The 24,824-nt window shown below is 36.6% G+C and overlaps 1 protein-coding gene across 8 annotated transcripts in view; it reads left to right on the top strand.

Moving 5' to 3' along the window:
* The window catches only part of LAMA2 (laminin subunit alpha 2), a 344,213-nt gene that overhangs the window by 125,048 nt on the left and 194,341 nt on the right, over positions 1-24,824 (top strand). For all 8 annotated transcript variants that reach the window (XM_082302950.1, XM_082302949.1, XM_082302947.1 and 5 more), the window contains exons 7-12: positions 811-928; positions 2,617-2,795; positions 4,482-4,581; positions 12,887-13,047; positions 16,606-16,746; positions 18,175-18,348. In XM_082302950.1, the coding sequence (XP_082159076.1) occupies positions 811-928; positions 2,617-2,795; positions 4,482-4,581; positions 12,887-13,047; positions 16,606-16,746; positions 18,175-18,348 (873 nt within the window). The remainder of the gene's footprint in view (positions 1-810; positions 929-2,616; positions 2,796-4,481; positions 4,582-12,886; positions 13,048-16,605; positions 16,747-18,174; positions 18,349-24,824) is intronic.

Genomic DNA, 24,824 nt, shown 5'->3' with positions numbered 1-24,824 from the left:
ACCTCGTATGGCCTCTCAAGGACCACAGAGAATCCCCTTTACTAAATAACTACCGGGAAGGCAATTTTTACTTCTCATTTCTCCAAACTGTGGGGGTTTTTACCTTTTTCAAGCTGCTTCTGTGGCTCAGGGAGTTTGGGTGTTCCTTACAGCAATATTTTCATGCTGGGACTCAGGTGGCCTTGTGGGGAACTGTAAAGTGACTGAAAGGCTGGACTTGTGCTCATCTATTGTTACTTTAAACGCTCCTGCTATCCCTCCCATAGAATTAGTTACACAGTTGGAAGGTTACATGATAAGCTGACTTATCCAGTCAAAAAAAAAGCCAAAGTATATAAAAAGGGAATTTGTATTGGATCAGCCAATAGAATTGATTTCATTCTGTAGCAGAAGAATTGCTGCATCTAAGGGAAGGGTAGAGAATGGCTCGCTCCATCTGAGATCAGATCAGTTTTCCCGTATCTGAGGGCTACCAGTACTTTGGCTTATTTGTTTTATTGAGGAACGTTCCCATCCTCCTTTCTTTATCCAGTTGGAATTAAATTCTCCTGTGTTCTTAGATTCTCCTTAGATTATCTGGCCAACCATCTTCCTTTGCTTTGTGGCTGTTTTCTTCAAATAGAGCTATAGAAGTTAAACATGCTTGGTGAATGCAGGATACATAAATGAATAAAAATTAATAAACAAAGGAATTACAAGGTAGAGCCATTCTTAATGTTTTCATAATTTGAACTGGAATGCATATTATGTACATGGACAGATTCTTCAAATCATCACATTGTGTAAATATTTGGTTTTGTTTTAAATTAGAAATCCGTCTGTCAGTGTGAGCACAACACATGCGGAGAGACATGTGATCAATGTTGTCCTGGTTTCCATCAAAAGCCTTGGCATGCTGGCACTCTTCTGCATAAGCATGAATGTGAACGTAAGTTGAAAGCAGTACAAAAGAGAAAATTTATTGCAACAGCTACTGAAAACTGAAATCGGGTCCTACATGATTTTGCAGTTAATTTGGTTTCTAACCACACTTGTTTATGAATAACATTTGATGTGATGTTATTACTTTAATTAGATTGACTCAAAAGACTTAGCAGAAAAATCACATGTAGAATTGTGGTTTTATTGAACTCAGAGTATTTTATTGTAACATGGTGATATTTGGGGAATACTATATGAAAAAAAAGTGTAGTTTTTATAATCATGATAGTTTTGTTTTTTTAAAATAACAGGGCTATATCCTGGTAAGTAAAAAAATCTTTTTACAGATTTTTCATGATATTAAACTTTAACAGCATGATTTTTGTATAAATGGCACTTTTATATGTCATAATGTTCATCCTTGCTGAAACAAAATATTTTTGTATGATCAAAATGCATGCTGAGTGTCTGATTTTTCTAAAAAGAAAATACAATGTATCTAGTTTTCCAACATGGAATGAAAACGTAGCTTGAAATATCAACTTCCCACAGGGTGGGAATTTAATTTTCAGATTTATTGTAATAAGGGTAGTTATAACTGAACTTTAACATCTTACTTCCAAAGGTCACATACCACTTATATTTCTGAATATAATAAAATCGAATGCTCCATTACACTAAGTGTTTATTCAGTTGTAGGATTTCAGCTATAATTTTACCATGAGTGATTAAAAATAAATAAAAAGGAACAGATGTGCCCATATTATAAGTAGCCATTGCTTACTTGTGTCCTCTGAACTTTGGTCACAGACATCTTTGTTTTAGCTGGGGCTATGTCTGCACTGAGAATGCATTCTGGAATGAAATGAGGATACATTTAATTTTGTGTTTAATTTTTAAGAGGTGCTTAAACCCTGTTCAACTGTCAGTGAATTGTTGTATTGTCATGGTGGAAACAGTTCCCTGGGATCTGGTTCAGATGTAAGGAGAATGCCTTCCCACAATGTTGACAAGCTTTGAATTTCTTTTTATGATGAAATTAATGTTTTAATATCACAGGGAAAGGGACAGTGAGCTATCTTGTTTTCACTGCAACAGATTATTAGATTATCTTTCCTGTATTTGGACCTGAAGTCTAGAGTTCAGATACAAATGTCAAAAGAAGATTTAAGATTGGGAATCCCTTTGTTCTGCCCCAGTTCTTATATGCATATGTGCAAGTCAGATGTTTTTAGGATGTCTTTCAGCTTCTATTTGAATTATTTTAACTTATTCATACCATTCTGCTGCTTTCCTTACAACTCCTCTTGTATTTTAGCTTAGATGACCCTCTCATGAACCATATGTGTATGCAACCGTCAAAAGGTTTCTCAGCTATCAATTTAAACAAAAAAAAAAATCAAACAAACTAAAACAAACCAGGAACATCATAATTAGACTGTGTCTGTCAACTTCTGTATTCCCCAAGATAAAATATTGAGGAAAAAAATACAACATACAGAATTTCAGGCTGTGTTTGTAATGGGACCACATTGCCTTTCACAAATGAAGCAGTAAATTAATGTTTGGATGTGCTTTTGGTTACAATATACACAGGACCAAAGGTAAAATGTTGAATGACTCTTTTTAATACCTCAGTAACTGTGGGGCATCTCCAGTGGGAAAGTATTTGCTAATACTTCCTTTTTCTTTTAGCATGCAACTGTCATGGGAAGACTGAGGAGTGCTACTACGATCAGGATGTGGCAGACAGAAATCAGAGTTTGAATATCCATGGAGAGTACATTGGGGGAGGAGTGTGTGTGAATTGCTCGGGCTACACCAGTGGCATAAACTGTGAGACCTGCGCCGACGGCTACTTCAGGCCAAAAGGGGTAAACTCCTGCTCCCTCGTCCCTTCGCTGCAAAAAGCTCGGTGTTCAAACCATCCCTGCAGCAGGGCAACAGCTTACGTTATTAAAAAGAGTTTGGAGTGCCATTTTGTGAAGGTTAACTTCTAAATCTGATGGTGCAGCAGCTGCTTTTCACAGCTGGAAAAGTATAAAAGTTAACGCTCAGAGAAATAGGAAAGTGAATTGTGTTGATCTGAAGGCATGCACTTGAGGTCACAGCCTCCAGCTAGTATTTCAATCTAATTTAAAGGAGGATGTGGTCCTGTAAACAGAACTTTTGCCTCAGTAATGAATTTCAAGTTTTGTTATCAAAGTTCAAAGAAATACTGCTATATTTGATATTGATGAAAGAGAGACTGTAATTTCTGTTTTTAAAATGCAGTGTAGAATTAATAGCCACTGAAATTCTATAGTGTTTCATGAATGTCTTTAAATTTCAGTGCACTGGAAATTGTTTTTTGTATTTCATCATATGAGACTGTATTTTCATCTAAGTGGAAGCTGTCAAAAGTTGAATCTTATATTAGGTTGTATTGTCAATATGGGTCATTCCTGTGCTTTAGATAGCTACACTATTAGTGTGTGCTTGAATTGCTTATATTTCATCTGTATATTTTCAGTTGGGTAAATAATGGCCCTTAGTCTGATTGGTGTTCAATCTTCAAACATAGAAAACGTCAGCAAATAGCAGTAATTACGTTTTCCCTGGTAGACTGGATTTAGCCTTAGAACTTAAGAAAAGGAGTACTGAGAACTGATTTCTTCAGCAGTAGGGCACTTGATTTTTCCTTCTGAATCAAGTTATCATCTAACTAAAAGGGATTTGATATATATATGTGTGTTGGTATAGCATGTTTATAGTATATGTATGTACCTAGTTTGTGCACAACTTCTAATTTATATTCCTAGTTTGATATCTGACCAAGGTTTGAGTTTGGTTGAGGTAACCTTTCAAGAACAAAAGGAAATTGTTCCATGGTTTAATATGCACTTTTCTTCAGTTACTTTTTGGTTCTCTTACTGACTGGCTAACTTTAGTTACTTTTTTGAATAATGTTGACCAGAGCAACTGATCTACTTGTCAATATTACTTTAGGAAGTAAATGCTTAAAATCTACTTCACTGCAGTTTTTGATTTTAATTATATAAGGTTCTGTTACAATCTCTACACCTTGTATTTTTTTAGTTGAAAACATATTTAGATCTAAGTCACTACATATTTCTAAATAAAAATCCAAAATGTAACTTTAATAGAATCACAGAACCTAGAATCATTTATGTTGGAAAGGACCTCTTAAGATCAAGTCCAACCCTTAACCTAACACTGCCGAGTCCGCCACTAAACAATTCCTTAAGTGCCGCATCTACACATATTCTAAATGCCTCCAGGGATGGTGACTCTACCACTTTTTGGTGCAGTCCATTCCAATGTTTGACAACCCTTTCTCTGAAGAAACTTTTCCATAATATCCAGTCTGTGGTGCAATCTGAGGCCTTTTCTTCTTGTCATAGTATGCATGGACTAAGTTTATCAGCTGTCCCATTTTTGTTAAAGTGTAAGCCACCTACACAGAAGTCGTTCCCTCCTACTTTTTATTTAACATATAAATAAAAGTTTCCAATTATTGAAGGTAAGGTTTTTTCCTTCTAAAATCTTTATTTTTGTAGGTATTGCCAGATAACCCAAATCCATGCCAGCCATGTTCCTGTGATCCAAATGGGTCTTTAAATGATACTTGTGTCAAGGATGAGAAACATACGGAAGGAGGTAAGATCCCTCAAATACAGGCATATTAAAGATGAAGTTCAGCAATGGTCAAAGAAAAGCTGAATCACATTTTTGATATCTTTAACAAGAAAAAAACCAAAAAGGTTTGATTTTGGTTTGTTGTGGGTTTTTTAAAATTTTACTCATGCAAACAGTAATCCAACTTCATGGTTTTGATTTTTTTTTTTTTTTTTTTTTTTTTTTTTGAAACTCATATTCCCAATTTGCTGAGGCTTCTTTCAGATTCATGGCTGGGAAACTTGTGTATGTTTGGAAGAATATTCCCAGTGGAAAATATTGAAGAATTTCGGCATTAAAGGGCTTTCTTCTTTTACAGAGATTAAAACTCATGCAACAACAATGTTTTAATATATTTTCCTATCTAAGCATATTTCCATTTGAAATCTAAAAATTATTCTTGAAAGGTATTTATTTGCTTTCTGTATTATTCATGTAGGATAGCAAGATGCTTACCATAGCTCTGCAAAAGCTGTGTTCACAAAGACAATAAACTGTTAATTGGGCTTTGAAAACAATGAATTGCCATACTTTTTGGCTCTTTCATTGTAAAACATCTGAAAATACTGTAGGAAGATAACAAAACTCTAGGTCAGTTCTTAAGAGGTGTATAAATTGGGCTAATTACAATCTATTGATGAGGTGTAGCAATCCTTTACAATAGAGATCAATAAAACATAAAAGCACCATGGCAGAGATGCAAAGACAGGGCCCAAAGGTATAAAATCTATGTAATAACCATGTACTGATTGCATCAGTTCAATAAAATGATACTGATTTACTGTCCCAGTGATATCTCTGGTGGGTTGATCTTGGCTGGCTGCAGCTGTCCACCCAGCCACTCTCTCACTGCCGTTCTCGGCAGGACAGGGGCAGAACATAAGATGAGGCAGCTCATGGGCCAAAGTAAAGACCAGGAAATCATTTGCCAATTATCATCCTGGGCAAAATAGACTTTACTTGGGTAAAATTAATTTACCTTATTACCTATTGCAATAGATTCAGATAGTGATAAGCAAAGACAAAAATTAAAAATACTCCTCTTCCCCCACCTTCTTTTTTTTTTTTCCTCCAGACTTAACCTCACTTCTTCATTCCAGGCTCCTCCTCTACCTCCTCCCTCACTACCACAAGTGATGGTGAGCAGGAGTCATAACAGTGGTCATAACAGTTCCTTCTGACACTTCTTCCTACTCACACTTTTCCCCAGCTCCAGGGTGGGTGTTTTCCATGGGCCTACATCACGAAAAAAATTTCTCTACCAGTGGTTCTCCATGGGATGTAGTTCCTTCAAGAAACATCCAACTTTTACTTCATGGGCTGGAGTGTGGATATCTGCTCCAGCCTAGAGCTGCAGAAGTATATCTGCTCTGGAGCTTCTCCTCCTTCCCCTTCTCCATTCTCTGACCTGGCTGGCTGAGGAGCTTAGCTGTGCACCCTGTTGGGACCTGGCTGTGTCTGGCACAGAGCAGCCCCGTTCTTTTTCTCGCAGAGGCTCCTCTGCAGCCCTCTCCCCACTGCCAGCATCTTGGCCTGGATACCCAGAGCAGTGAGAGACAGTACGAGCAGAAAAGAGGATGAATCCCAAAGCTGGAAAAAACACAGCAAGACTCTGCAATGTCTGTACCAAGCCTGTGGGTGAGATTAAACAGGTTACAGATGACAGTGCAACAAAAGAACCTCTCAGATTGTGATTTTGAGATGGGGAATGATTAATTCAAAAAAATGTGATGTCCCACTTGCATGTTATGCAGCTGCTTGCTCTCTTACTCCTGTCGCTGCTGCAGTCTCTCTTTTCACACCTTTGCTGGCCCCTGGTGTGGGTCATCCTCCTCGGGCCTGGCAGCTGATCAGCACTTAACAGGCTGACAGCTCCTCTCTCACAAGAAGAGGGAAGCAAAAAGATAGAGACATTTTTCCATCTTCTTTGATTGTCAGTAATGGTGTCCTTAGGAGCTCTCAAAATGTCTTATGCATCTGAGCATTCAACAGATCTAAACCATCTCAAAGTTGCTTTCTAAATCTGCTTACACTTCTTAAATCTGACAAGGTGGTACCATGCTCTGACACCTTGCTATGTCTCCTTCTGCCTTTTTAGTGCTCTGATCTTCTTTCTGGCAAATTCTTCTCTTGCCTCATTTTTGAATCTCTCTAAGAAGAGAATTAAAACTCCTGTTTGGAACATTAACTGTGTCTTTCTAGAAAATCAAGAAACATGTCATGCTAACATGTTGAAGATAACATCTCCAAAATTGGATTATCTTTTAATGTTTTGCCACCTTTTACTTTTATTGCAAGTAGACAGTCCTGCTCATCTGGCCCCAGGCATTCCAAGAAACTGTTGAATGCTTTAGTTTCTCCAGTCCAAAGAACCAGAGTTCTTTTGTTCTCCTCACAAAATGAAAGCTCTCATCTTTTTCTGTCTTGACTGTAACCAGCTTCTCCTCATCTTCCTGAAACTTAACTCATGCTGCTGCAGTTGGTTGGAGGCGTGTTGCTTTTGAGCATGTTAGAGTATTCTTAATTTCTGTTGAATCAGCTGTTTGTAACACATGAATTAATTTTTTTTCATTTACTCCTTTTAAAAACCCGTTGATGTCTTCTGTTTCCAAGTTATTTACTGTATAGGTTATTGTGTGTTTAAACTATTTATTCTCATATGTGACAAGCATGAATGTTTAGGTAACTACCATCATATATTGAATTCCCTCCCCAAAGTAGTCCATGCATTTGTTCTCAGTTGTCTGTGTCGTGCCCAGTCTTGGAAGTCTAGTGACAAGTGGACACTGCACTGTCTAGACAGTGGCCAGAGGATAATTTTGATATGTATATATCTTATTATTTGCCTATTTTAAGACCTCAACAACAAAAATAAGCCAGCTCTACAAATATCTGGGTGTCGTAGCTATTCTGCCTGCAATGGTCTTGTTCTTTGCTCTTTGTTCTTACTGTTAATTTGCCTTTGTTTTTACTTCTTGTACTCAATAAGGTTCTGACACATTAGGAAAACTGTTTACTTCTTGCACATTATGTTTGTTTATAGTTCTTGAACCAGTCACGTATTTGTGACTGTAATGCCTTGTTCAACAAAAAAGACATAATAATGCCAGTTGAAAGGAAAAGCCTTTCTAGTATTTCTTTTAAGAAAAGATTGTTGTGGTAACAGCAGTGGTTGTTTTAGAATCACGAGTGAGTCTGGATACAACTTCTAGCCAAAAACTATTCTGAAAGCAGATCACTTCTTCCCTTTTTTCCTCTCTCACCTTTGTGTACACTGATAAAATTCTTCTTGCTGCATACTGCTCACCCTGGGTAGCAGTTGGGTTTGAAGCACTGGTGAGTGTTCATAAAGGAAAGGCTGGAAAGCAGGATCTGTCTGAAGGAATCTATCTATTCACTAGTGAACCAGAATGAACACTCTGGGTGGGTTGAAATACATCTTAAGAGTTGCTGGCTAGTTGTTTGAGGATAAATTATTTGCTTGGTGTAGGATGGGAATATACTTTTTAAATGTGTGTTAAGTAAATGCTTTGAGAAAGTAAAAGACATTAAACTACAATGGAAATACGATAGTAAGGAATATCACTGGGGATATAATCTTCTGAACTGTTCTAAAGTAAAATAAAGCTGGAGCTGTACATTCTGTGTTCTTGAGTACAGTAGGTAAGCAGCAATTAAAATGGAAAATTGTAGCAAATACTATAATAACTGGTGCATTGATGAAATGCATCAGGAGGATTTAAATGACTGCATCCTGTAGTCATAATCAGGTTTTGCTAGATAAGAGCAGGGCATAGAGAAGCTGCTTTTTAATGTAGCATTCATTGTTTCAGGAAAGAAAAAAGTCTTGTTGTATATTAAGTGTGTATAATTTCCATTTTGATCAGCATAGTATAACTTTGTCCTCATGTGTCTCAGTCAATATTCTAGAATCAAATATTACTATTCTAGCTTGTAAAGTGTAGTTTTGGTTTTGAGTCTTCAAGAATGCTTTTAAAATATTCTTTCATAGCAATCCTATATCGTATGTTAGTGAGCAATGTAAAAAAGAGGACTTGGGACCAATCATAAAATAAACTGATGAAAAAGCCTCTAGGTTTGGTAACTGCAAGGCAATAATTTTAAAACTGAACTTTTCCACCTGTGTTCAATTCATCCTAATAATAGCTAAACTTGACCATTGCTGATATTGCAGTTTTCCATACAGAAGTGAAGGTCCAACCATTTAGAACTACTCTCTACTCCAGTAATTAGGGTTTTCTCCGTGAATCAGTACTCTTATTTCAAGCTCTAATGGCTAGATTTTAACAAATAGCCATTTTACTTGGCTTTTATGCACCTGCAAGAACTGAGAGGTTTGGAACCTGGCAGAGTTTTGTGGCTCAGTCTTCAGGGCATGCTATCATTTTTTCCCCTACTGCTTCTTTATGTACAATATAATCCCAATGACAGATGTTTATTTTTGCTGAAAAGTGTCCTCAGACATTTTAGGATAAGTAAGATCTAGACATCTTGATCTTTATTCAGGCTTTGTAGTACTTTGCGCAGCAAGCAGTCCCACTGACTCCCATGAAATTATTTTTGAAATTTATATGCTGTTGAATAGGAGTGAAAGTGACAGGAGGCCAGTCTTAGGATCGCAGGGTTTTTTAAGGGTCTGGTGCATGCTTTTGCACGCATTTATTTTTGTGCAGTTTTGAAAGACTGCTAGGCTAACTGGTAAAAACTAACTGGTAAAACTCATATTTCAAGATGACTCATCCGCTAGGGTGCATTTTCAAAGCCCCTGTATGCTAAAAGGACAGAAACTGATAATATGCAGGGAGAAAATAGGGAATAATAATATCTGCATCAAATAAAGCCCCATTCAAACAAGACCTATGAAGTCATAGACCGAAAGCAAAAGATGTCCTTCTTCTGAAATACCAGTTAATTACAACAGAAACGAGGCAGACCTGAAACATCTGTCCTAAACTGAAATTTAGTTAGACTGTTGGCATAATGTACATTAAAGATGCACTACAGCAGCCTCATCAAAAATAACCAGTGGACACTGTGAGGAATTTACACGCCGTGTAACACAGGGAGAGCTGAGATCTCGCAAGGGCTGTAAATGAAAGAAGGCGTGGAGCCAAATCAAGTACACAGAGTAACTGTATCAGCAAGCGTGAGAGCTGGAAGAGTGTATGACATGTCTCCTGCCTTCCTCTCTCTCATGTGGAGTGTGAGGTGTGCTGATAAGTGCTGTGCTGAGGTTATCCGTACCTCTGACTGCTGTGTAAGAATGGGGCAGGCCGGGCTGGTGACAGTAGAGTTTTCAATAACTGCATAGAATGGAAGAGCAGGAGAAGGGATGGTTCTTGTTGGGGAGCTAAAAAAAATGGACAAAGTGGGCAATGGAGGAGAGACTATAGATTTAAATGACCATTTGGGAGTTCCATACTGAGACATGTAATTGAATTTGAGCTTGCTGAGACTTCATTTGTGAGATATCAGTTCCTGAAGCTTTCAAATGAGATGGGCTCACATCTAAAGAGTAGACTTGCCTGTCTTTTACTGCTGAACCCTGGAGTATAGCTGGGTATTTTCATCTGGAAGGAACAAAAGTTTCTCTGTTCCAGATTGTCCAGTTAGGATGTATTGACCCAGATTACAGGAGCTTGTGGCCTGCTGTGCTGTGGGGCCTTGATGGTAGCTGTTTGAGAGGAGAATAACTCAGAAATTTGAGAATCAGCTGAGCCAAAGGCATCAAAACCCATGGAGCACATCACTTTGAGATAGTAAGTAACAGAAATTTCATGCACTGAAATTCTGTATATAATTAGGACAGATCAAGAAGGTGACAGTCATTAATGATGTGCTACAGGAGATCAAAGAGGCTGCAAGGTTAGAGTAGACAGATTGAATTTCACCTCTGTTTAGATTAATAGATAATGTAATTTAAGACTCCTGTAGGTGGCTGCTTCTTCAAATAGCTAGTTAGAGAAGCCATAAAAAGGAGAAGCACCTCTGGATTTATGCATGAGGGACTGTTTTAAAACTCTCCTCCTGAATGGCAGTCAAATTCAACATTCTTGTAGGAATGAGAAAGCCTCCCTGAAAAACAACTTAATCAAAACAAGGAAACCTATAAAAGGAAAATAAAAATGAACAATCCAAGACTGCTAATGGCAAGCTTAGGGTTTATAGACTGCATATTAGACATTCAGAGAAGATGCATTTCTCTGGTTCAAAATCATTCAAGCAATGCCATTAAGCTAAAAAAAATCTATTTAAACAATAAAAAGAAACTCACTGAAAATCAGAAGTTATTTCCAACTGAGGATAATAGAAAAGAATATAAATTATGACAGATTCTAGAAAGTCACTCTTAATAATAAGTACACATATTTTAAGGAATAATTTACTAAATACTTAGATATTGCTAAGAAGTACTTATTCAGATAAATCAGAATCAGACTGCTAGAGATGCAAATGCAGTAGGAGTTAAATATGGCTTAGGTGTAATCAAGATATAAATGGACACCTCAAGAAAGAAAGGGACACAGCAGAAAAGCTATAATAATTCTTTTTAACAGTGAATGGAATAGCTCAGGGAATTTCCCACTTGGGAGTCTTTGTTCATGGGGACAAGTCAGTAGAACTGCCTCAAACAGAAGTGTCAGGTTTAAAGCAAGCTGATAATACAGAATCAAAATTTGTCAGGCATGTAGCATATTTATCCATGGCTTCAGGATGAATTGAGTAGTTGAAAATTGAGTTGCTTGAGGCATTATATATAGCTTATAATATTTTTAAAAACAGAAATTAATATTAAATAGACACTGTTTATCCAAAAGAAAGACAAAGTGTTCCAAGAAACTAGAATCAGGAAGTCTGGTTTCTGTTCCAAGCAAATCACATACAATAAATGATTTATACCATTTCTGAAATGTGGCAAAAATGGGCAAAACTCAAGACCAGGGGTTTTATGTAGAGGACAGTCTGCCTTATAAATATGTTTGAAAGATTAAATGAATATGTGAACAAAGGCTCATTTGATTAATATTGTATTTTGATATTCAAAAGGTTTTGACAAGATCTTTTACCAAAATCCACAAAAGAAAGTGTAATAGTATAAGGAGAAAAGGTTCTTTCATGGCTTAGTACTTGGTTGAAAGAATAAATGGACCATTTTCACAGTGATGATCAATATGAACCGTTGGAAATATTCATATTTAACCTGGAGAAGGGATGAGTAGGAAGGTGACAAAGTTAGCAAGTACAAAATCTTTCAGCATAGAAAAATGAAAGAACTGCAAAATGTTCAGAAGGATTTCAAGATAGTCAGTGGCTGGGTAGTAAAATAAATGATGAATTTTTGTAGCAATTACAGAAAAAGTAGAACACTGAGAAAAGTAGTTCTAGTTGTACAGTGATTACAGTGATTTCTGAATTAGGCACTACGGGTTGTGAAACAGCTCTTGGAATTACCTCGGACTGTGCCTCAGGTCTGTCAACTCAGTTGTGTCTCAGCCGTGGTCAAAAACATCAACAGGGCCTAAGGAAATGTGACTGTTTTTTAAAAAACAACTGAAAAAAATCATCAGAAAAACCAACCAAACCAGTCTACACTATGCACTCCCTTCTTAAGAAATTTATTAGAACTGGAAACAGTGCAGAGAAGAACAACAGAGGTTTTTGGCCACACCAAGCAGTTTCTCTGTAGAGGTATTGAGTAGGTTTAGGAGTTTGTGGCATATGAAATAAAAATGTCATGTAGGATATGAGAGGTATATTGAAATCACAGATGACATGGATAAAGTGAATGGTTACTTGCTCTTTTCTATGATATGACAATTAGATGGCAGTAAACAGAGATTTAACACACATCAGTGTTTTCTTTCACACTATACAAGGCTAAATGTGGAACTCCCTGCTAGGGAGCCTTATGGATTCTGAAAGTAAAAGCATGTTGAAAGGCCTTTAGATGAATGTAATGGAAGAGAAGGTTTTCAGGGACTGTTAGATCCAAGGAAGCAGGGATAAGTTTCAATTTTCAAGATTTCTAATACGCAGATTTCTGGAAGCTCAGAATTCAAATCACTGTATACATGCCCTATTCTTACATTGTTCATTCTTACATCTCTCTCAGATGACTCTGAGTTAAATAGATGGTGGTGTGAGCAACAGTAAACACCCTAGTGTTAAACCTACCAAAGGTGTTGCTTTGAGCACTGTAACACATATATCTGACAATAATAATGAAAAATGAAATATATCTTATGTTTTCTCCCTCTTCTTGTAGATTTGTTGCCTGGTTTCTGTCACTGCAAGACCGGCTATGCAGGAGAAAGCTGCAGTCAATGTGCCTTGGGTTATACAGGATATCCTGAGTGCCTGCCCTGCAACTGCTCCCTCGAGGGCAGTGAAAATGATGACCCCTGCATAGGTCCCTGCATCTGCAAGGTATGGATGTCAAATTCTTCTGAGCCGTAGAAAGATACTGATGATACTGCAATTAATGCTCTTTTTTTTATGCCAGAGCATTCCACTGGTCTACCTAGCTCTGTTAGTATCTATGTTAGCCACTTCTCACAGAACACTTGTTCTTGGTCCTGTAAAATCTTAGGTAGTCTTGTGTCATCTCAGAACTCACTGCAATCAACATAGTTGCCTAGGAGCTTGCTGCCAGTCATACAAGTCCTTAGAAATCTGTAATGAACGGATACTTAAGAAGTCTGTGCATCATTTGTTTCAAACTCCATCCTTATCTACTCAGAAATTATGTTAACAGTATTGTGGATTCTAAAAGTAACCCATAAATGTCACTCAAAAAGAGAAAATGAAGTGAACAGATGATCTATTAAAACAAGAAAGTTGCATTTTAGGAGTACTCATTACTGATATATGGCATTCTTTCCTGCCTTAGGATGGTTGTTTAGAAATCTCTAACATTTAAAAAACCAAAATCTATCCTTTCTGTAGGAAGAATTTCTTAATTTCTGGGAAGAATATTTAAGAGGGTTTTTCTCTGTGTGCCATTGTGTCCTCCATCAAACTATGTCTTGATATTATATTGAAATGAAAAGCATTTTAAAGCACATGTATCCACTTAAAAAATACCTAGCTGTAAGAAAAGCTTTAGAAATGGTTGTGCTTTCTAAGTCACAGTCTAGTGAGTGACCATGAATATGCCCAAAGGACAGCTTACTGTACTGTGGATCAATTTTTCTGTACTGTACTTGTAGGAATTCCCTTCCAAAATTTCATTAACAGAATTAGTCACAAATGAGAATTTAAAAATACTTATATGACATCTTAAATACAGGAATGTGCAAAAAATGCTTCAATCTCATGCTGCAGACACACACAAAGCTCTGGTTTGACAGCTGAATAGCACTGAAATCTACTTAGAGAATTAACCTTATCCTCACTTTATGTAGCAGCCACGTGCTTTCTGTCAGAAATAAGATCATCCATATCACATTTCTAATTACTTAGCCATCAAGTCTAGAAGATTATAAAAGGGTGATTTTGCTGTGTTCTGGCTTGGAATTGAGCTTTGATGAAGGTGTATTATGCTAAATACCAGATAACTATTGCTTAATGACTCTTTTAATGTTATTGATGTAAAGCCATGACCTGTTAGTACACGCAGACCAAAATGAACAATTAAGGAATAGAAATAATTGTTCCTATTCCAGAGAGTTCTCATTATATGCACTTTTCCCTCATTGTTCATCTTTTGTCTTCTTTGTGCTCCTCCAATCCCTTTTTAAGTGCTTGTGGGAGAAAAATGATACTTTTTGTAGATAGCTGAGAGACAGATGCATACACATTTATTTTCACTAGCAATCTTCAAATTAAAATCAAAGCAGAGTATGGTCAAAGGGACACTGAAATCATCAGATTAGTTATGCTCCATATGAAGAATAAAGTGGGATGTCTGGTTAATAGCAGGTCTTAGGAAAAATGCTTCCCTTCTTTTAATCACATCTTTCAATTACCTATGATGAGCTGTAAATTTGCTAAAGATAGTTTTCTTGTAAAGGAAATAGCTGAAAAGCAGTTCTTACTGTAAGCAGCAAAATGCAACTAAGTGGGCGTTAGATTGTTATCTTTATCACATTAACTAGAGTAAACTAAAATACAGAACTGGGGGGCAACTATAACGGCCTGTTTTCCTTAATTATTGCAACTTTATGAATGTATGTCGTCAAAGTCTCATCTGTGAATAGCTTAATACTGCACTGAAAAGTATTGAGAAATACATGGGGTTGCAGAAACATTGTTTTATTTGCTGAAGAATAGGTTAGACCTCCTTTCCAACTCTGATTTTTATTTATCTATTATTCACTGAATTTGCTGCCTACTCAATAGAATTCTGTAGGTTTTACTCATAGATGATGCTTGTGACTGCAGAGTGGGCAACTTTGCATTTAAACACATTTGCTTTGGAGCTCTCTTTTTATTTTCCTTTTCCCACTCTGCACACACTAAGCATATCAACATGGTATGAAACTTTTGGGACCGGTGTTTGTAATTCTAGTTTCTTAAATAATGAGTGAGAGTATCTCTGTGCCCAGATGGTGCCCTCATTACTTTGCACATGAAGCATGAGTAACCAGTTGATTTTGACATACCTATGGCAGTAATATGAATTGATAAATCCCAAAATTTCTGGTGAAAGTGTAAAAATGCCAGTCTTGAGATTAATGAGATGTTGAAGTTAAATGTAATTGACTGATAACCTAGAGTTTTATTAAAGACACTTGTGGTTTGTTTAATAGTCTCCATATTATTGAAGCGGAGTATAGAGCACAGCAGTAGAGACAGAGCAAAGATACTTTGCTACACATATTATTACTGTAAAATTAGTGGTGAAAAACCTTACTACATTTTTATTGTATCTCCCTTTTTGCTGGTTATTGCCCCTTCCCGCACACTGTCTCTATTTTCTCTTGATTCATGCATTCTCTATCACTTTTCCCTATACCTCTACCTGCTTTGCCCTGCTTCTTCCATCTTGGCCACATCCTAACCAGGAAGCTATCAAATGGCTTTCAGTGAATTTACTTCAGAGCTGTGTATTTTGAGCTATCCTAGACTACACAGTGTAGGCAGGGTTTTTATGATGTGTTCATTCTCTGCTGATGCTGAGCCAACAGATTGCTCCTGTGTGCATACCACAGAGCGCTGTCTCCAGGGTTAAAGAGATTGTGCATAATACTTCTGAAAGGGGAAAAATTTCCTGAGCTATGTTGGAGAAAATACTGAATTACTAAGCCAGCACCATGTCATGAGCCTCTTGCAACATATTCCTTGTAGAAAACCTGGCTTTAATTTTGCCTATAGGACAAATTGATTTATAGCATAAGATAGTGGGATTTAATGCACAACATAAGCTTTCTATGAAAAATATGATTACCAAATGCTAAGTTTAGAATAGCTCATGTATATTTAGTGCCTGTCTTTCTGCAGGGTACACGTTTGCAAACCTGGCTGCATGGCTGGCAAACACATGTGATAATGGAAAGAAGTACAGCCCTTTTAGCACTCATATATATCCTGAATTCAGATACTGATGACAGATCTCTAAAAAACTGATACTCTGAATGATTAGTATGACTACTGCTATGTACCTGTAGTTTGCATCAGTTGGATGTGCATGATTTTATCAGTCGTACCTACATACTGCTGTTGTAAAGGTCATAACATTGTGCCATACTTCCTTGCCCTCTGAGACTCTCAAGTGTAAAGGATATAAATTAGATTATTCCCTGAAATAAAGTATATCCATTCATAGAGAAGAAAAATGTCAACTCTTTAATGTCCAAATTTGTCCTTTTATTTACATGCAGCCACATAGTACCTTTTATTGTGTAAAGGATTTGCTACTAACATTCATAAGTAAGGAAGTCTTTCCTATAAATGTCTTTAGAGTCCTCCTGAAGAGTAAAAAGCCAGTAATCTCTTAATTCTCATCTATGACAACTGAAGCAATACTCTAATGTGCCTTTCCAGGAACACGTTGAAGGAGAAAACTGTGATCGTTGCAAACCGGGTTTCTTCAATCTTCAGCAAAATAATCCCGAAGGCTGTGAGGAATGTTTCTGCTCTGGGAAAACAAACATCTGCACTAACTCTCACTTTACCTACAGAAGTGTAAGACAAAGAATACCATACCAGTACATGTAATTGCTTTTGTGTGTTGTCACTGACCATTGTCACTGTGTTTCTTCTTATTGGAAGATCATGCATGTTCATTATGCCCCATGTGAGTTCATGTTCCTTATGGGTCCCTTCCAACTGGAGCTATTCTACAATTCTATGATATTTTTCATCTGTCCAAAAGCAAATGTTTACAAGCTTTGTCTCTCTTCTTTGTGAGAAAGTTCTGAAATAGAGCAGTTAGAACAGTGAAAAGCACAAAAGAAGCTATAACAATAAAAAATGAAGCCACATGCATAAACACAGTCCTGGAATGTGCATGTATAACAACTCCTGAGTTAAATGCATCATATCCATAGGGCAACCTCTTTTCCAGGTAATTATTAAATTTCTAGACCTGAAGTAATTAAGAATTTTGAAACATTAAATGTACAGCACACAGCTTAAGTAAGAAAAAGGAATGCCTTGCGGGGGGCATTTTGAATGCATTTCTTTTGTATGCTGCATTCCTAGGAAAGGATGTGAGAGGGAGATGAACCTACTGTTCTTATTTGTACTGTAGAAAAATGTCTTTAGCCTGCAAATATACTATAAACTGTAAATTAGTTCTCAAAGCCCGGACACTGATTCCACTGAAACGGATGTATGCTACATATTCATGCCTGTAGATTGAGTTTGGGAAATGTATTCCAGGTCTACTAACTCCTGATTTTGGCCATATTGTTTTGCTGGAAGTCTGCAAATAACATCATATATGTCTAGTGTTCTTATTTACGTGCCAGCAGCTTGGGAAATTTTCCATTCCATGGCTGAGCTCATTTATTGTTCTGCTTGTATCCAGGCTCCAGAAACCATCCTTGTATGAACAGTGTGCTCTTCTCTGATGATTCATTTCTAATTATGGGATTTCAGAAATTCAAGTTCTGGTGCTTTCCAGCACCAAAAAAAGTATAAAAGTATAAAAAGTATATCTGAACTTGTAAGTTTTAAGGTTTTAGCATTGAAAATTATTATAAATTATGCTGCCTACAGCAATCAGAAAATGTATATTCATTTGTCAGCTCATCTTCTGTACAATCTGTGACTGATACTATTTATTGAAAACTTGCATAGTATTTGTATATGTATATTCTTGCACATATGTTTGTATGATAGAATTTCCTTCTTGCTCTGAGCCATGAAGCACAGAATGCAAATACTTGCAGTTATTTCAAACTCAGAAGTTGTAACTCCCAGTCACATACAATAAGAAGTGTTTTCTGTTACTACTTTGTGTTTTCCATGGTTCCTACACTGCTGTTAAACCCAACCAGTTTTTTAAAAAATGGAAGAATGAGAAGCTGTGACTATTGAAATGATTGGTGTCCTGATTCTTAATGTAATGTGAGTTTTATTTATTTATTTGCCTTCCTATCATTATAGATAGAAGACATGAATGGTTGGTATCTGAGTGACTTACCAGGTCTCATCAGAGTTATCCCCATGCAGAAGAGATTTGATGGGCATCAGCAGCTTAGCATCAGCAACGTGATTGCGCAAAAATTACTGCCACAGATTTACTATTGGAGTGCACCCAGTTCTTATTTGGGCAACAAAGTAAGTGCAGATGATACCAGCCTAAACACTGATTTTATGTATTGAGAAAAAAGGTAAGGCTCTGAAGGGGGGGTGGAACTGAGGTTAATAACCAATTAAATTGGTTAGCTATTTGACCAGAAAAATTGCAAGCAGAAAGGAATCACCTGTGTGGAGTATCCACATGAGGCAAAAAGTTAGGTAGAAAAAGTTAACTAAGTACCTTTAACCTTGAGCCCTCTTTGGTCACCTGCTGTCAGGTGTTAGAGAAGTCCAGATCACAGCATTGGTTTTTGAATGAACTAGCTGGTGTGTGGTTGAGCTTGGCCTGTTCTCTTCCCACCTTGTCCTCTGCTTTGAAAACCAGTTCCCTCATCTGCTTTTCAGAGATGCAGGTTGTGTATCAGATGTTGTGGGGGCATGTTGCAAAACTTTAGTGTTTGTCAGGAAACTTGTGTGTGGGGATTTCTCTGCCCTGGAACTCCGAAAATGCTGTGGTGACAGTTCTAATGCATGTATTCAAGTCTGCATGTATCTAAGTGTGCATGTACACACATATTCACACCCCACAGGTTAATACCAAATCCACAATACTTCCATACTTTTTAACAATACTAATATTTCTTCATGAAAATCTCTTTTCTTTACCCAGAGAGTAGAACTGAAGACTGAATGAGTCTTAAATGTGAAGAAAGCTTAGCAGCTTTCCATTTACTGTAACCCTGATTATGCTAAAACTTATCAGAAACGCTAACACTGATGTATTTGAGCACGTTTTCCTCTGTAGTCTCTTCAGGCTAGTCAACCTCTTATTTATTTCTTCCTGTTGGCTGAAAGTCAACATGACAGAAGGTAAGCGAGCACATTGAAACTAAATAGCTTCATTCCGAAGAACTGGGCATCCTGTTCATGGCCTATAAATTGTTAAAGAGAGTCAGGCTTACTTAGCTGGGCAAGGGGGAGTTTCTTCTATAATATTCCATGTCTGGTGAACTTACCCTGAAATAATAACTGATACTTTTCCTGACAGAATTTCATCTTGCTTCTAGTCAGTGAGCGAAATAATGGTAGGAATATGCACAAATTATTTGAATGTGGAAGATATTTTTTTAGTGTAATTTGGAGGTCCTTTGTGGTTACTGTCAGATATTGCTGTATGAATGAAGCAATTTGCCTTAATAACTGAACCATATAAATTTTTGATACTACAATAACACTGAAAGCACTCGAATTACCACAGTACATCTTAACTGTCATGTTGTATCACATAAACTGTAGTCATAATGGCATGCCTAGGCCAGATGATTTATGCTATGGAAAGGGAAATGGAAATAGAATATTGAGAGTCCTTATTTGTAAACTCAATAAAACATTTCTCTAAATAGCTGAAACTGAATAAAACCAAATAGCTGAATCTAGATAAAAACATCCTTTCTTGAGAATAACTGCTAGCTACAGAATCATTGGTATTTCAAGCGTGCAAACTCTAATAATTTTTGTCTTAAGAAACACAGAAAAAATTTTAGGAAATCTTTTACCAAGATGTACACTTCTGTTGTAATTTATAAACCTTGTGTCACAGAAAGCTGCCTCTCCTTTATATTGTTAAAATTATTGCTCTTAAATAGTATTCCCCAAAATATAATTGAATAGCAAGAGGTAGTAACCATTCTGCATTTCCTAGTTTTCAAATATAGCTCCAAAACCTTTTATCAAATAATTCTTTTAATATGAAATTGGCATGTCCTGTGTCTGCCTCTTCGATGTTGACTGACATATGTGTGCTATCTGCTTGTTTTACATCCATCTCCAACTGCCTCTTTTGGAGGAGAAAAACATTATAAATAGGATGCCCCTGCACAGCCTTCAGCTTTTTCTTTTTCATCTAAATCTGAGTGATACGAGGCTATGTGATACTGGTCTTTGACTGTGTCTCGGAGACATTATAAATAACAATAGGCTGTAGATGGTACAGGATTCTTGTTTATGTCAGAGTGGGACAAAAACATGAGCAAATTAGTCTAACATCACCATGCCCTTTTAGTCTTCTAAATATATGTGCTGCTACCAGAACTTAAACATTGTTGTATAAAATCAGGTAATTTTTCAAAAAGCCATGTAATTTGCATTTGAACTGCAAAATCGACCACTGTTTTTGATTCAGAATACATTTGGGAGTAATCTGGAGGAATTTAATTTCTAGAAATAAAATATCTAGTGGATAATTTGAGGGAATGGATTTAAAGTAGCTAGTATTAAGGTTTTAGTAGGTATCATAAAACAGTTTATATTCTTGCCTGCCTACCTTATCATAGCCTACCGAACTAAGGATTGCAGCAATCTTAAGGACTTGTCCTCTGTTAAACCTTCTAGTATCTGAAAAATTGCATTATTCTATAAACTCTAATTACATTTTAGGTATTTGAAAACTCCATTTAGTTTTTGTTAGCAGTTCTTAAATTGTTTTGACAACAGATCTGTAAGTTTCTTTTAAACATGTGTCCATGCTAAAACATTTTAAGAATTTGTCTGAAAGTGTTATGAGTTACAGTATAACATTTGATCACAGCACTGAAAAGGAAGTATGAAATTAATTAAAAATCAGATATCCAACTCAGCAGGATAATGCAAAACACTTGTTTATTTAAAGTCACTGCAGAAGCGTTAGGTGTGTGTGGTATTTCAGAAGTCTAACATTATGTATATACTCTGCCTCTGATGCTTCATCAAAAAGCAATTCCATAATTTGTATGATGAGTAGAAGTCCCTCACAATTAGACAAAAGTAAACATGATATTCAAAACATGTAAACATATGACACCCCTCCTCACCCCTCCATGACACAAACATGAGAGGTGGTTGAAGCCACTTGAAATTTCATGAGAAAACATCCATCTTTGGTTACGTGCTTTATTTTTTTCTCTGCAGCTGCTAGTTTTATCATCCTTTCAAGGGCCAGCTTTGACTTGAAGGTGGAGATTTAGCCTGCCTTTTTCAGATGATTAGGGTACTACCTTTGGTTAATTCAGTCCTTAGGTGGGGTTCATCTTAGAACTCAAATCTCTGGGCATTGTTAAGTCTCAAGGAACAGCACACAATACATCCCGTCTAACTCTTCCATCTGGGTTTTGAGCAGAGACTAATGCTGCCATTACTCAAACTGCAGACATGATGGAAATCCTAAACCACTTTTTCTCAAAACCACTATATGCATACTGGCAGACTTGGATTGAGAAGTTTCTGGAATCCAACCCTGTTTTACAGGAATAATTTAAGTTGTACAGCATGATGCCATTCAAGTAAGGTTAAGATAAGCTGGTCCTTCATCAAGCCAGAGCGTGTTGAAAATTAAAGCAAGAGATGTTTGAATGTTAAGCTTTGTTACCTCTTGGAAAAGTTGTTGGACATCATATTTGTCAACTCTACAGACCTAAAGCAGCCATATGGTAGATAATTTTCTTTCTCTGACTTCTAGTTAAAGACAACAGCTGAAAGTTTTATGTAGTCTGTGCATACAGAAAATGAGTGGACCTTTTGACCCTGTCACTTCATTTATTTTTGCCTGCTATTTTATAATTAGCTATTTGCTAATTACCTATTTGCTGACTTCTCTAAGTCATTGTTTCTTTGAGTCCAGACATGAAGACACTGTAATAAGCCTGTAGTCAATACATACAAATTCTAAAAATCTGTCAGCCCTTTAAAAGTACTTTACTTGTGGAAAACTAGATTGGGATAGAGTGAGCAGTTTTTTTCGTGACATATTATCTATTTCAGACTGCCTAGAATACCTCATAGCGTTAAATATTGAATAATAAAATAATCATAGACTAGATCCTCATGGTTTTTATGTTTATTTTCTTCCATTTGTTTTCATTTCTTAGGCAATTCTGATACAAAAGGCAGAATAATGCAAGCAAATTGCAGTCTATGGCTCCTAGGGGAGAGGGATGGAGTTGAGACCCAAAACATAAAGAAGCATAAATAATACAATAATCAGCTGGAACTGAAATGCCAGGATCAATGTCCTAAATTATGAATGCATCTAAGCCCAGAAAGCTTCATCTAGTATTGTCATGGTTTCAGGTCTCAAGATTTTCTTGATCATAGGACATGATAGAGTTAAATAGACACACAACTCCTTTCCTTTTAGCACCTGCTTCAAAAAGGAAAACAATCTAACATAATACCTTTTGGTGTAAATGGATGAAGTACAAGTTAAATTGTAGTTGGAAGCTACCTTTTTTACCATCAGTTGGTTTTGAAATTATTTGACCAAATGAAATTAATCTAGCTGCAGAATTCCAACACTCAGCTGTGTCTTAAATTAAGCCAACAGACTGATTTTTTTTAAGCATGTGTCTGTATCACTTGTATTGTCAGGGAAGTGAAGCAGTGAAACTTAGGTGGGCTGGCATGATCTCCCTTTGTACACCTTTGTAAGAAAACCCTTTCTTTCAGCTGGTTATATGGGCAGTTTGGGCAGTCAGTAGAAGACTGCATATGGGTTGTCCAAATTTAAGCAGGTCACCCTTCAGTAACGTAGCGGAGGTGCTTGAAGTATCTGCTCACTCTGAGGGAGTTTTCATCAGTGGTGGTAAGGCCAGTACTTCACGATGAATTTTCCTTTTTTATACCTTCTGCACATGAAAGCGTCAGCCCCAGATTTGAATGTGTAATAAAGCACATCTCCAAGCCTGCAAAAGCAATTAGGGAACGGAGTAGAGAATGTGATCCTCAAGTGTTAGGCATAACATAACAAAAACAATTTTGTAGGGTTACAGTATAACACCCCTGAAGTTATTTAGAGTTACTGTAAATTTTGGAATTTTTTTAATAGTCAACAGACAACACTTGGCAGAAAATTAAAATTATTCATTTAAACCTAAAGAAAAAATAAATTTTATAAAGACAGCCACTTCAGTATCTTTTGTCTTTGATACTGGAATGCATTCTTCTAAGAAAAAGATGGTTTAGTTTATTGGTATGTTTTTCATTTAATAACAAGTAACATTAATCTAAAAAATGTTGTTTGATTTTAAATCACAATCTAAACTAGCCTGACTGAAACTAAGTCACCATGGTAATCAGACTCAGTCAACAGTATGAAGTTGTCTTCAATTTATACCAAATGTGCAGTTCATTTTATTAGCACTTATTTCAATATAACTTGTAAAAATTGAGATAATAGGCAGAGTCAGATATGGAAAAGATGAGACAGAGCAGACATCCAAGGGAAGAGCAAAACATTTTAAGGATTTGAACCCCATCTGACTGATGCTTCCTTTAAGTTTACTTAATTTGTATTTCATGATTTGGTTTAGATTCTTTATTTTTCTTTGAAGTATTCTTTCAACTTGGCACCGTGAAATGGAAAGGGGTAGGTCTCTGGATTCTTTCACAGCTGTGGCTTGCCAAATTTTGCTCAATCCCCAGTACAAAGTGAAACAATATTAGTAGTGTCCTACTTGGGGCTCAGCTACCCATGACTGTAGAGAACCACCAAGAGATAAGTAAATTTTGCACACTTTGTTCCTCGTTAATGCTTTTAATGATGTTTGGGTAGCCTGTTGGGACAGTTCATGTACAACCATTATTGTGATTACAAGGAAACTAAGGATGCCCAGTAGACTGTTACGGCCTCTTTGCGCCTCGGAAATGGGTTGAAACAGGGCTCAAACTCTAGCTGAGTCCACTGACTGCAGTATTTCATATATCCCATGTTACATTTAATTTCGTAGTGCTAAAATCATCTTACACTACCCTAGATAAAAGAGGAAATTTAGTGTGGGTGAAATTATTTCATAAATCTCAAATGTCCTTTGTGTTACCTGCTTACCCAAGTCTGCCTTGAAGGCAAGCGTTTCAATCAATAGAGGCAGTTGAAAAATGGTGAAACAAGCAGGAAATAAAGCAGTTTCACAAAAGAAGGGAAGTGAATGTTAGAGAGAGAACACTTTGGGGTGATAGGAAATAATGAAGAAGGAAGTAAATGGGGGGAATATACTTTCCAGCTTGCAAAGTCTTACTCTTCCATTTCTTTGATCCCCAATACTAAAATACTGAAGGATCTGAAAAAGCAGAAGAAAATTTTGAAAAGTCTTTGACTTGGGAAGAATTTAGAATAGCTAAATCGAAGAGTGGTTATTTAACGACTGCAAAGGAAAACTGGTATTTATGAAAGGGAGGATGCATAGGGGTTTTGTTCTTCTTATATTTAATTCCTCTGATATACATTCCTCTGCATGCTAAATACTTCATCAGCAAATAAGTGTTTGCTTTGAAAACTATATTTAGAGTTCCTTGCTTATCACAGGGTACCTGTAAGTAAAGTGTTTAATCAAGTTTTACTCAGATTAATCAGAGAGAATTTATAGTCCAGACATCTAGTTCATATTGGGTTACACCAGGAGCGTGATGAAGGAATTTATGCCCATCACCAAAAGGGTATATTTGAGAAATACTGAAAGGTCACTCTCAAAATGTTGAGAGCCATG

The sequence above is a fragment of the Coloeus monedula genome (genome assembly GCF_965178545.1).
Source record: "Coloeus monedula genome assembly, chromosome: 2".
Lineage (NCBI taxonomy): Eukaryota > Metazoa > Chordata > Aves > Passeriformes > Corvidae > Coloeus > Coloeus monedula.
Note: the sequence above shows the minus strand (reverse complement) of the source record. Positions and strands in the feature narration are given on the sequence as shown.